The sequence below is a fragment of the Loxodonta africana genome, chromosome 3 (assembly GCF_030014295.1).
Source record: "Loxodonta africana isolate mLoxAfr1 chromosome 3, mLoxAfr1.hap2, whole genome shotgun sequence".
NCBI classification, from domain to species: domain Eukaryota; kingdom Metazoa; phylum Chordata; class Mammalia; order Proboscidea; family Elephantidae; genus Loxodonta; species Loxodonta africana.
The window spans coordinates 180,403,014-180,417,160 of record NC_087344.1 but is presented as its reverse complement, the minus strand read 5'-3'; the positions used below and the strand labels follow the sequence as shown (position 1 = coordinate 180,417,160).

At 42.8% G+C, this 14,147-nt stretch overlaps 1 protein-coding gene across 4 annotated transcripts in view; it reads right to left on the bottom strand.

The window, feature by feature from the left end:
- Nucleotides 1-5,372: 5,372 nt before the first annotated feature.
- RPRD2 (regulation of nuclear pre-mRNA domain containing 2) overlaps nt 5,373-14,147 on the bottom strand; it is a 116,554-nt gene continuing 107,779 nt past the window's right edge. For 2 of the 4 annotated variants that reach the window (XM_023547373.2, XM_064282521.1), the window contains 2 exons: nt 9,820-11,004; nt 9,464-9,679 (listed from right to left, as the gene is read on the bottom strand). In XM_023547373.2, the coding sequence (XP_023403141.2) occupies nt 9,591-9,679; nt 9,820-11,004 (1,274 nt within the window). In that variant the 3' untranslated portion in view covers nt 9,464-9,590. Of the gene's footprint in view, nt 11,005-14,147 lie in introns of all 4 variants that reach the window. The other 2 variants (XM_023547372.2, XM_003409497.4) reach the window with 1 other exon arrangement.

Here is a 14,147-nt window from a genome sequence, read left to right as displayed (position 1 = left end):
ATGTAAATAATATAGTATAGTGCGTAGTATATGGTAACGAGCAACAACAAGCTGTTAAAATAAATGAATATAACAGTTCAGGACTGGAGCAAAGAATCTGCAGAGGGCATCGCTTAATTTTACAGATAGGAATTTAAGCTCCAACAGTAAGTGCTCATGCTGGCTTCTGAATCTAAGTCTTGTACTCATCCACTGCACCATGCTTTTTCTGGTAATGGAGTTTACTCTCAATGTGTTCCTCCATTACCTCAGAAAGAGAGGTGCCAGACCCTAGAATCTTAGCTCTCTGCCTCCTATATATGTCCTTTGCCTCTCACTCCCACTCTAGCATCCTAGCTCTCAACTTCCTTTATCTTCTCTTCCCTCTCCCTGCTATATCTAGTACACAAGACTAGGTATATGTGATTAATTTCACACAGTAAAAACAAACAAGGTCAAGCTTGTAGTAGATAAAGAATGAGGGGGATGGATTGGGGGGCAGCTGTGAGGTTCTCAGTTATTCCCACTAGTCCCCTCACCTGGGGGTGGGGATGGTTAGTTGGTTCTCAAGTTTCAATGGTGATGGGATCAAGGGTTGTGGAGGAAGAGCTGTCAGAGAAAGCTGTTTAATTTAGATCTCTACAGAAGCCAGAGGTTCTGTCTGCGGAGGGCAGCAGCTGATCCGAGTCACAGGCACCACTCTGGATCTTGGCTCCATCTTCTGGTATGTTAGACATTCTGAAACACAAAGAGAGAGACAAGACTGATTGTGGGAGAGGAAGATTGTGTGTGTGTGTGTGTGTGTGTGTGTGTGTGTGTGTGTGTGTGGTGGGGAGCAGTAGTGAGAATTTATAAATGGCATTCAGAAAGTGTGGTAAAGGCAGGGCTCTGCAAGGGAGTGTTATATTGCAGGCAATGAAATGGTAGGTGCCCAATAAATACTGAAGTATTTAAGAATGTACCTATTACTATATTGACTTGAAGCCCCAAAGACAGTGACACACCATTTATTCACCTGATTTTACCTTGTACTCTTTTGTTAGGCTAGTAGAGGGATGGTGGAGTAACAATTAGGTTAGACTGAGCTGGTAGCTCCTTACACTCATCCCTCAAACATTTGCCATCTGCTTACTGTGTGCAGTAAGCACTTAGCTGGATGCTGTGGGGATGCCAGTCAATAACTATTACATCCTCACCTATGTAACTTGTGTTGCAGCGGAGGAAGGGCGGAATGCCATCCTTCCTCCTTCTGTGGCAAGCAAGCTAAGGCCAAGTCATCAGTCACTGGTTCTACAACTTCTGACTTCTGACTAGCCTATGCCTCAGCCTCCGGGAATTTTAACCCGTTAGCTTGCCTGGGAAACATCCATCCATAAAACTTCTCTTACACCTCCCTCCCCAGCCCAGAATACCACCGAACACCTACTATGTGCCAAATGCTGTGCCTTGACTATCTTGTTTAATTCCTAAACAACGGTGAAAAGCAGTAGCTATTTTTATGCTCCCTTTAAAACATGAAAATCGAGCCTCAGAGAAGTCAAGCCCGGCCCAACTGAATTCGAAGACTGCGTTGTTTATACCATGCCACGCTGCCTCTGGGGACCAGATGATTAGTATGTTTAATTAGTATAATGTTTGGTAGCCCGGCTCCCTTTTCCTCTTCAGGGTACACTACCCGGAGGCTTTAGGGCCAAAGCCTTTAATATGGGGTGAAGAGACAGGTCCAATAAAAAAGAAAAGAGGTGTCATAACAACTTTTCTCTACCAGACTAAGGAACAAGAAGTGTCCATGAAATAATGTCAAGATTTCGTAGAAGTCGAGGGAAAAAAGGAAACTCAGTAAAGGGTGTCCTAGGTCCTTAGTAAAAATTTGAGAAATTCTCAGCCTTAATCAACTCTTACGAGCCTAAAGCCTTGGTGAGGCAGTATTTTTTTTTTATAGGCTTAAACCACATATAAGAATGTTCACCACTGAAAGTACATTTCCACTGGTAACCAGATCAGCACACACTTCCAAATCTACCATAGACTCTTAGAAGCAAATTCCTCACTTCCCTTGCACCAAAGAGACAGAAAAAATATTAGAGCTATATATATATATATATAGTAAAAGATAAGGTTTATGTCATTAGCACCAAATGCTTTTTGAGGCCCAAAGTGGCTAAAAGCACAGTAGGCGGTGTGGGGATTAGGTTAATAAAAACTTGCCTTAGTAAGTGCTTAGATCTAGGATGGGTCTTTTACCTTACCTTTGCTTGAAGATGCCTCAAAGGGATAGAATACGATTTCCCATCCCCAAGCCATCTGAGTCTGACAGAAACAAGGAAACAAAGCCCCACCTTTTAAACAACCCTGATATATCAGGCCAAGGGAAAAACATAATGAAGTCTCCCAGATACAGGAGCCAGTGCAGGGATGTGTCAACTCAGGCGTTCCTGGACTCTCAAGGAAAAAAACAAAACAACAAAAACATACACAAAAAAAACAAGAAACACAAAGAGAAAAGTACTTAAAAAAAGGGCCTAAATCTATCTATAGAAGGTAATATACAACTAAGGCCTACTCCTCAATAACCAAGATTTTAAATGAATCCTTTACTAATCTCTACTGCCCTGGCAATAACTGGCTTCCTAGAAATTTGGGACCTTAAGTGTTATATTTTATAGGCACAAAGGAGACTTCTAGCTAGGGGGGGAAACAAAAGGAACGGAACCCTGTCTGTCCATCTTTCTACCCATTCCATTGGAAAGGCCCAAACAAAAATGCAGTAAATTTCAAGTCCTCTAATCTCCTTTCCCACAAATTATGGGGCAGAGGACTTAAGTAATTCTCAGGAATAAGGGGGTACAAAGGACAGAGGTGCAAGAAGTTGTTGGAACATCCAATTTGCTATGAACGTGAACGGACCCACTCTGGATTGGTTTAACCAGCATCCTTTGAATCAAACATAAACTGCTGCCTGTATTTGTTTTCTTGATTGGCAGTGCAAAGAGCTCATTAGCCCCTCCACCCACACCTGCTTTTGACTCTTGCTAGGGTGAGGACAACGAAGGCAAAGTTGGATAGAAAAAAAATAGGTAGCCATACTATCGATTTCTAAATAATTTCAGCCTTATCCCCTTCCCTCAACCTTGTATCTAAGCATAAAGTTTTTTACCCCCCAGTGTTAGTCAGAAGTAACTTGGATATTTAGTTTTTTATTCCTTTTGCTCCTTTAAAGCCTATCTGCTTCTCTTCTACATAAGGGGAGAACAGGATGTTTACTTAAAAGCCACTGTCTCATGTAATGGTGGCCCTCTAGTAGATCTGTCTATGCAGCCTCAGTGAGTTATTACTCAGCAATTGTGAACAGGTGACCAGGCTTGTCTACACAGTTACTCATAAACAAGTATGAGAAACGCCCCAATACCCTCAAGAGTGCTAAAACTCATTTTGATGGTGTTACTGTGTCTACATACATGAGAAGGTAACTCATCCCTCCTGTATAAGATTGGCTTAAATAAAACAATTTAGGGGAAGTGCATTTTCAACATGCCCAGAAAGGTTTCCTTGGGGTCAAAGAGAGGAATCAGGTAGACAAGTCAAGGTCCCAAGAGGGGATAAAGAAGAAAGGGTGAGCCAGATTCCAGAAGCTGCCAGAACCGGGGTACACCCTACGTGCTGGGTGTGTTCCTAGGTCACTGCTATTTCTGCAGTGTCTGATGACACATGTATGGAGCTTCACATAATCAAGGCTGCTATTTAGAGCCTTCTACCTGCCAGTGACCCAGACCTGGCCCAGATACAGTGACTATCACTCTTCACTTCTTAAAGGAACATTCCATTTATTAAGCCTCACTGGGTTGTGAAAAATGGGGTAAAAGAAAAGGATTAAGCGTGGCTTCTGTATTCCAGATTACCAATATGTAGTGAGGGCAGATGTGGGGAAAGAGCTGGCCAGAAGGACCCCACCACCACTAGCCCAATCCTATGTTTGCCTTAAAACTGTTTCTTGGCTCACAACTGCATAACCTTTTGAAGACAAATAATCCATACAGTATTATCCCACTTCATCACCAGCCACACTCCACAAACATCTCGATCTCATCCCACCCATCAGCCCTTTGCAAACTTCAATTACACAAAGGATCAAACGGAAAACCTACAAGGTCATGAAGATCTTAGAGGCTCAGATTGCTTTCAGTGACAGAGTGCAGAAGTCAAAGGGACAGCTGGACAAGATCAATGTGAGGGGAAAAGTCAACCACACAACAAAGGAGACTATACTTTATTAAACTTGAAAACAAAAACATAATTATATCAGGGACAATTAAAAAAAAAAAAAGGGAATGGCTGCAAGAGAAAGTGGAAGTGGCCACAGGAAGGTAAAAGATGGGATGGTCTCTGGTATCGCTCTGTGCGCCTCAGAAACGTGTGGGCACACACATCACTACCCCCCATGCACTCAGACCAAAAGCCAGTATAGTATGACTGCATCTTCCGAGGTATCTCCAGGCTTTTCTTTCTGCATTCGGTAGTTGGTTCCACCTTCAGCCCTCCACAGTCACGTAGGGTCTCTGCTGGAGAAAATTTACGTTTTCAACCACAGGCCTGCTCCACAAAGCGGCCGTTTCAGCTCCTGGATAAATTCCCTTCTCTTTGCACTCACCAGAGAAGCCAGGGGCCCTTAGTCAAAGCCCAAATCTCAAAGAAAAATGTCAAACCTTTAGAACTAGTTATTTTATTAAATGATATTAATACACGTTTCAAAAAGATTTCATTGTTGTTGCCTCTAAAGCACGTACTTGTTTTCCACACCGAACACGTGAGAATATCATTCCAACATATCTAATTTTAACAGGCACTACTGCCTATTAAAAATAAAACTAAAAAAAATAAAATAAAAGGGGGGGAGGGGGAGGGGAAGCAGTAATTTACAGCAGTTCCAAAATAACAACAGCTGAAGTTAATTCTGCATGAACCGGCAACTTCAGGACTTGATAGTGAATATTCTGCAGTTAGGAAATTTCGCATATTCACATTATCTAGATAGGTTTGCTAAACCATGTATACCACAAACCCTCCATTCTTGGGATCAGAAAGATTAAAAGTCCTACTGTCTGTTCATTTTACCCTCCCTGGAAGCAAACCAAATTCTATTCACTCTCAACTTGTGGGAGGGAAGAAGACAGGAGGGAGAGAGCTGTCATCTATGGCTGACTGAAGGGTAAATCCTGCACAACGTTTAAGAACTCTGAGACTCTATCACCGAGCTTTAAGTGGTACCCATGTATCCACACTTTCCACCAATTCTCTGTCTGTGATTTTACAGTGAGCACCAAGGACCTCAGTAACAACTTCTCATCTCTGCTTCCGTATCAATCATGTCCTTGTTAAGACACACTGAGTTCTGCTTTCTTTAAAAAATATCTTGTTTATTATTATTATTTTTTAACTCAGGTTGAAATACAAAAGTCAGTACATGGTCACAGAGTTTTAAATCACAGACACAGAAAGAATAAACCCCCTTTGTTTCATGTTACGAACACCAGAATTGTCGTCTGTTTTTCACTATATCACATATATTACATTGTCTTCATTTACTGCTGTAGACAGATTTCCTTACAGTTAATAGCTGACAGTCACATACACATCCTTACTTCCATCCTGAAACCAACGCATCAAGGATTTTGTGGCTTTAAAAAATAAGAAAAAAGAAATCACACACAAAAACAAACCCTTAAAGGTCCATTTTTTAAACTATACAGCGAAGTCTTCTTTCATGTATTAGCCATCATGCTTTTGAGGACAATTACCCTACCCCGACATTCAGGAAGCCACTTTCTTGACATCCCCATATGTTCTGATAAAACAAATGGTCAGAGAGCTTTTTCAAGTAAACACTACTTTTAGCTTACACAAGAGCAGCAGAGAATTCACATTCTTTTATTCTAGAATGAAAAACATCCCATTTAATCTCTCCACACACAGAAAGTCTATTTCAGTTCTGGAAGCCAAATGGAACTTGCCCTTCCCAACACACACACACACACACACACACACACACTCACTCACTCAGTCAGTCTCTCTCTCATTCTCTCACACTTTTCCCTAAACGAATGTCTCAGGACTCGATATAACTACACTGTTGTTTGCTACACTACATCCCCATATCCCACACACAAGCTCATGGTCTCATGCATTTTTGTGGGGAGAGCTACAGGGCAGAGAGGCTTGCGAAGGTCAAAGAAAGAACGGTTGGCTTAAGACCAGGTATGCATTAGGAAGAGGAATGACTTACAGCATCATAGCCTAAGAACACATGACGAGCCCAAGTAAATTAACATGGAATAAACAAACTCCAAAACTGTGCTGCACATCTGGCTGGAGCTGCTCTTAGGTCTGAAAAGCAAGTTTATTCTGAGACAAAGAATCATCTTCTGTCACGGCCTTCTCTCCCCCTCCCTCCAACTTTATTATTCCCCTGGAGAAATCCAAAGCAACCCCCATAATTCCTATAGTTAGTTCGATACTAACTTGGGAGAAAATATATGAAACTTGCTAGGGCTCCCTGAAAAACTTGACACATACTGCTTTACTTGTTTAGCTGGAGATTTTCAGTGTGTACCTTGGGGTAAGACACTAAATTAAAAAACAAAAACAAAAACAAAAAAACACAGTAGTAAAGCAATACTTGCTTTTCAGTGAACCTAGACAGACAGGTATAGACTAAGTGCAGTGACTGTCTTTTACCAGAGTAAAGAGCCGGCCGTTGCCGTCGAGTCAGAGTGGCAGGAATAAAATACAAGTGAGCAGGGGGCAGCCCAGCACTTGTCTCTGATGTAAAAGGGCTAAAAGCAGAAACATTATTTCCTGTTGGGACTGAGAGGTGGGAGCAAGGCTTGAACCCTGGAATGTGTGGGGCTGCCATCTGTAGAGTGGGGTAATCTGGATTATCAGGCCCTCCTGCTTCTCTGTAAAGGTAATACCCCTCTGTCTCTAAGACACTACTGAAGAGGAATTAATATAAAAATGCTATCGAACCTCTTCATTTGCAATACCAATAGGGGTGTATACAGAGCTGGCAGAAGAGGAAAAGATAAAGACAAATACTTTTCCTTTCTCTAACCTTTGCTGAAAACCACCAACTATCACTTACACTAGGGAGGCACCATGGGAAAAATCTATCTACTTATTTTAAAAAATGAAGGTTGTGTTTTCTTTTCAAAAAAAAAAAAACCAAAAACAAACGTAGGGATAGTATTTCAGTTGTATCAATTCTCAACTCTAGTGACTACTTCTGGCCAAAGTAGAAGTGAAAAAGAAAGTCAAGAAAGAAAAACAGGAGGCAACAGCTTGGTGCAAGATGTGTGAAACTACTTCAAAAACATCTCCTGTTTTCTCTTGTTTATAAGGATAGGCAGGTCACATCACACCATTAATGGTTCCTTTCCCTAACTGTCTATATTGTGGTAGTCACTTATTTCAACGTTTGAAATTATATTCAGCCCCCTCTTTCATGCCAAGGACAAGGAAAAAAATTATTAGGATAGAGAGAATGAGGCTTGTATCTCCTCAGTTATCTGCCTGATAGTGATTTAAAGAGGTTGATCTAAAAAATAAGCTTTTAGGAGAAGGGTAGTGAACTCAACTTCAACATGTTTTTAAAAACAAAACAGAACACAAATAAACCTGCAAGTCCAAGGTCTCCCACATTTCCTCCCTTGCAATATCTCTTGGCTGTCAGCAGGACACAGAGCACAGAGGGAAGGGAGCCAAGCTGGTTACAGCACTTACTTAGCTGGGGAGAAAAGGGGACAGAAATCCTTCCATTGACTACTTCATAAGCCAAGCCCAAAATAACACCCCAACATTGCACATGTGTTATTGTCTGTACTGATGGAAATTTTATTTCAAATATAAGAATAATCTCCAATAAATGGGATAAAGTAAGATTTGCTTTCTCCCTCTCTCCCAACCCTCCAACCAAATGAAGTGGCTTTGGTTGTGTTTCCTTGTCTTTTTTTGTTGTTCTTCAACATGAACAACTTGGGGGAAGGTATGAAGATAAGTGCAGAGGGAGGGAGGACTGGATGAATTAATAGTGAAATGTAAGCATATATGACTTTTTAATTTGGAAGGGAGGCCCTCTGTCATAATAAAAAAAATAAATCAAGGAGAGGGAAAACAAGTAAAACAACAACAATAAACCAAACTCCTACTTCCAATGCTCTCTAGACTGTTCAAAATGCCTTTCCCTTGGTTTCCATCAGTACCTGGGAGGGAAGAATGGGCGTTTTGGTGCAAAGAACGGAGGGCCCCTAGCAAAAGGTGGCCTGGGTCTCTTTAAACTGTGGAACGGGTCTCTGCTGAGAAAAGGTTCCCTGGGCCGAAAGTCTGGCCGGGGACTCCGCAAAATCATACCACTCCGGCTGATGGCGTCTCTGTGTGAGGGACCCAAAGGGGGGCCACTGCTGCTGTTGCTGCCTCCCCCACCTCCTCCTCCATGGGCCGGGCCCAGGTGCTCCAGAGAATGGGCGGGTAGGCTCAGGCTCTCCCGTACACGGCTAAGGCCAGGGCCGTTGAGGTCCCGTTGGGTGGGGCCCCCATGGTCCCTGGGTCCTGGGAGCACACCAAAATGCTCAGCCAAGGTCCCTTGAAGGAGGGAGCTATGGTCCTTGGGAAAGACTGCCACTGCCCCTGCCACTCCGTGCTCTGCCAGTGGTGGGGTTGGGAAGGGTACAACCCCAGAGTGGTCAACAGTGGGTGGAGGAGGGGGTGGAGTAGAAAAGGGGACACCACTCCCACCACTGCTGCTGTGTTCCCCAGGGGGTGGGGGAGGAGGTGGGGTGGGGAAAGGAACTCCACTGTGCTCTCCAGGAGGAGGGGGTGGGGCAGCATGGGCCAGGGCTGCCTCCTTTGTGAAGGGGTTTGAAAGATCCAGAGAGGGTAGATGAGTGGGTGCATCTCGAGAGAAGATACCCCCATGATCCTTAGGAGGGGCAGGTGGGGCAGATGTCGGCCCCACTGGCTCTCTCTGGAAGGGTGTCCCATGCTCCAAGGGGGCTGGGGGGAGATGATGCTCAAATGTTGAGTTGAAACTGCTGGAACGAAAGCTGCCGACACTCTCCTGAAATTGGGGTGCCCGTTCCTTGTACGGTGCTGCTTTAAAGCCAGCGAGGCCTCCGCTGCCCCCACCCCCAAGGGATGCCAACTCAGAGCCAGTCGAGGGGCCATTGTCAAAAGAGCTGCCTGAGGTGCTCAGCTCAAACCAGCCCACCCTTGAAGCCTCACGCCCATGTCCTCTATTTCCCTTCCCAGGAACTCGGATGGACTCTACTGTCTGTATTGGCTCTCCTGACATTCTCCTATTGGAAGCATTATGGTAACCCAAGGTTTCTATTGGGGCCCCTTTTTCTTCTGTACTATCAGGCAAGTCTAAGCAGGAGGAGGAGACGCGGGTTTCTATACGGTAGTGCTCTTCTTGTTGCTGTTGGTCAGTGGTAGTCAAGCTGGGCTGGGCGAGGTTTGAGAGACTGACACCATCACTTGAACTGCCCTTGCTGGGGGCCTGGACAAAATGCTTATCATCTGAGGGCTTGCGTGAGGCGTTTTTAAGCATATTCTTAAACTCAATCGTCGACGTGGTGGAAATGGTGGAGGCCAGGACTTTCTCCACGCCTGACGTGGGTGGGTGGCCCGTGGGAGCAGCAAGGGGATTCTGCGGAGAGAAAAGGGAACGATGTGGGACTGGGTGAGGAGAGTCTGGGTACTGCTTCTGTGGCAAACTGAGATGCCCAGTGGTAGATTGAGACAAGCTATTGTGGTTGGAGTCAGGGGTGAAAAATGAATCATTCTTACTCGGTGATGGTGACCGGTCAGACCCAGGTTCATTCCCTCTTATGCTGAAGGCACCAAATAGCCCAGGGGAAGATGAGAGCCGGTCACAGTTTTCACTAGAGTCCAGGAGGGCCCTTACAGATGGAGGGAAGGCAGACTTGACCCCAAATTCTTGGGCCCTGTGGCTATAACTGGAAAGAATTGGCTGGTACTCGGTGGTATCAGAAAGCTTGCTTGATTTAAGGATAGACTTGGCTGGTTTCTTCTCTAGGTTCATCATGGCAGAGGGTGGAGGCCCTGAATACTCAAAATCTCGGTAATCCTCATCTTCTTGGAAAGAAGTATCTGGATAGAACTTTTCCTGTGAAGAGTCCATCAGGGAAGATGGTCTCTCCATTCCATCAGAAGGCTGTTTATAGGGAGATTCGCTGCCCAGGCCAAAGGGTCGATATGTAGGTACAGAATTGGAGAGCTCCCGGGGGTAGCTTTCATCCCTCCCAGGGGGTGGTGATCTTGTACTGCTGGGTGTTGAAGAACCAGGGCTAATGATCTTAGAAAGCAAGGACACAGTATCTACACTGCTGGATGTGGGCTTGTCCATCATCTCATCCTGGGTGGGTGTCCCACTCCGTTCATCCCGTACAGGGGTTCCATCAATATTGTCCACTGAAGTGCTAGTAGGGCCACGCTGGAAGTCTGAGGGATGGTTCTCTGCTGGGGCACTGGACCCCAAACTGCTGAGGATTGGGATGTTTAAGTTTAAGCCACTGAAACCAGGATTACCTTTTAAGAAGTTGTGGATTTTCATTTCCAGGCTTGGGGAGGTGGACTCTGACTCCAGCTTTGGCTTGGAGATCTCTGAAGATTGGCACATGGCAACTTCAGTAGGTGGGACAGCAGGGCTAGTATTGTTGTGGGCACCTGTAAACCCTAGAGAGTTGGACGGTAGCTTAAAAGTAGTGCTTGGGAGTCCTGGGCTTTGCCCAATTGAGGGCTTGCTGGCTGAAGATGAAGAGACTTCAGAAGTTGATGAATTAGGAGAATAACTGAAGCCTTTGGAAATAAACGTTTGGGTATTGGAGGGCAAACTTCGTCCTTTTACGCTGGAGACTGTGGTGTTGGCAGGGGAAGCTGAAGTGCTCTGGGATGCAGCTTCGCTGGCTGGAACTGGGTTCCCAGTAACGCTCTGAAGTAAGGATGACAGGCCTGTGGAGACAAAGATTAGAGGGATTAAAAAAGAACAACTTTGTACCATACAATAAAAACAATGGAGGCTAATAGGATATTCTCATTCATTCTGGTGGGAACAAGATAAACATTAAAATCTGAGGCCTAAGGGAATCTAGACCAAACAAGCAAGGCCTAAATGTCACAGAAAACACAGGCTCTGTTTATCAATATAAAGAGAGAAAATCACTGAAATGTTTCCCAGTCCAGTCTAAAAATGAGGCCAACATGGCACAATCAAAGGCAACAGGAAGGGGGAGATTTTAGTGTCAGAATCACTCAGAGTTTAAGCTAGGCAAAGCAGAAAAAGAAAGGAGGCAAAAATATTCTTAAAACAACACTTTAAGCCAATACTTTTTAATGTTTGATCTGTAGAATTGTTTATCAAAGTGAAAACAGATATTCTGCTCTTCCTCCTTTTCCACCTCCAGAATTATCTCTAGTAAGTTAATGTATACTGTTATTCTCGAGAGAGAGAGAATATGTAAATCTCAGAAATTCACTAGAAGACGGAATTTTTTTTTTCAAGAAGCATTTTTTGCTAGATCGGTGTTACCTTTTGGGAAACAATGCTTATAACTATCATTTTTGGTTTTAAAATGCAGCTATAATAAATACTTAAGTGTACACCATACAGATGTACAGCTAGACCAACAGAGACACTAATCCTTTCACTAGAAGACACACAATTCCCATCTCACAGCTTGGAAAATTCAAGGATTACTGATCTGGTTAGACGGACACTGATGAGAGCCAACGCTACTCAATGATAGACAAAACCGTCTCAGAGGCACTGAGAAAGAAGTTTGGGGCAAAGGTTGAAGTCCAACAAAGTAAACTGGTCCTGTAGAAAATGTTCCAGAAAAATATCTGACAAAGAGATGGTAGACAGTCTTATAAATTTTGTTTTAGAACACTTACCCCATTTCTGGTCATAAACAAAACATTTTTACACGTATTTCACCCAAATCTATAGCATTTAGTCACTGAATGTACTGAAACTATTCCTTAGTAATAATATGTAAAAGAAAATAACACTTAATCTGATACTTGAATTAATGTTTGTTTCTTCAAAGTTTCAATTTTAATTCATAAATTGCCTAAGTGATTTACTTAAGGTCTGATAAATTCCAAGGCCACTCCACCCTTACAACATTTTTAATTGTTACCTACATCTAAATAATTTGTGGTTTTTATGAGGACATCATCCACCTATGAAAATTCATGTTTTATTTCCAAAAAGTCCCCTGGCTATTTTCTTCTTCCCACCCCCCACCACCAATAGTTTCAATTCTCAGTAGTCAATGTTCTTACCAAAACCAGAAGTCCTCAAGCACAAGAACCTGATACATGATATTACTAATTGATTTTTAAAAGATATTTTAGCATACCTTTCAGATACTGTGGAATAAGTTCTTCAAAAGACTATCTTATTAACTACTCAGATTTCAGGCAGTAGGTGAAATTGCCTCTCATCACTAAATATTATTTTTCTTCAATCTGAACAAGCTATATTCTATGCTCCTTTGCCCACAGAAGTCTTTCTTTTGTGATGAAAATGTCAATACGGGCTGTGGATGAACAAGATCATAGTTCTGACAGATTTCCTTTATAATCCTTGTAAAAATGCATCTTATTTACATTGCTGGGCACAGTTCTTTCAGAAATCAAGGAGAACTCTACTTTCCATAAAGAAATGAAAAATGACGAGTTACCCCAACTATTCCACCAAGATTGTTTCCTCGGGTTACCCCCTCTCATCTTGTCAGAACACACCTAACTCTGTTCAAAATTTTGCTGGAAGTCCACATGATATTTAGCAGCAATTTGCTGAAAAGCTTCTTCATTAAGATTTAAGTAGTGTATGTATATGAGAACCTAAAATACAAGTGAATTCAAGATTTTTACTGTAACTGTAGGATGGTGACCAAAGAGGGACTACAAGGGAGAGATCATCAATCTCTCCAACTAATTATTCCTGAAATTAGCAGTATAAAATATGTGGTAGTATTATTGCCATAATTCTTTATTGTTCGTGCCAATTTATGGGGGCTGTGGACAACAACAGTATTTACTTCTACGTAACAAAAGTCTCGTGTATCTTAAGATAAAATTTACTATAATAGTGCTTAGCTGGTCTACTTAAAGAATAGTTTAGGGAACATAAAAATAACAGATACCTGTACCGGTCCTATTATAGACCGCGGTGTCTCAACCTCAGCACTATCGATATTTTGGGCCGGATAATTCTTTGTTGTCAGGGGCTGTCCTGTGCACTGTAGGGTGTTTAGCAGCATGCTTGGCCTCTACCTACTAGATGTAGTAGCATACCACCCTCCTCCAGCTGTGACAACCAAAAATGACTCCAGACACTGCCAAATGTCCCCTGGAGGCAAAATCACCCCTGGTGGAGCAATGATACAGAGTCAATCATTATATCGAATATATTGTTCTGGGTGCTTGTAGTTTATTACATAGTTACAGTAAAGTGTTTAAAAAGGGCTGTGCTGGTATCTGGAGGGTATGAGAAGGGAGAGCAGATATGCTTTATGAAAAATTTAGGAGACAGTTTCAGTCACAAAGCAGATGATTAGCAAAGCTGAACAGAGAGCTTCAAACGAGGCAGAGATTATATGTAGGCAGAAACAAAAAAGATGTACTATATATAACATTAGGACACACACGAAAAGACATATTCATGTCTCAAAAGATTTTTGATAGCAGGCTGGCCTTTCTGTCTTTAGCTTCAGTTAACATTAAAATAGGTAAACCTCAACATATACTAACGTGTACTAAGAGCTGAGATAAACGCAGCCCCGACGGGTGTCATGGTATAGGTGAAAGAATACTGGATTCCAGTCAAGAAATCTGGCTTTAAATGTTGGCTTATCACTGAATAGATAGATGTACGACCATAAGCAGGTCACGTCACCTCACTGAGCCTTAATTTGCTCACCTGGTAAGGAGGGGGTTAGACTAGATGATACTTAAAGTCTCTTTCAGATTTGACATTTTATAATTCTATGAATGCCAGCTTGTCGATGACAAACAGGAAGAGAATAATGAGTTCACTGTATTATACATTTCATGGCTTTGGATTCCTCAGAAATGGAATCCAGGAT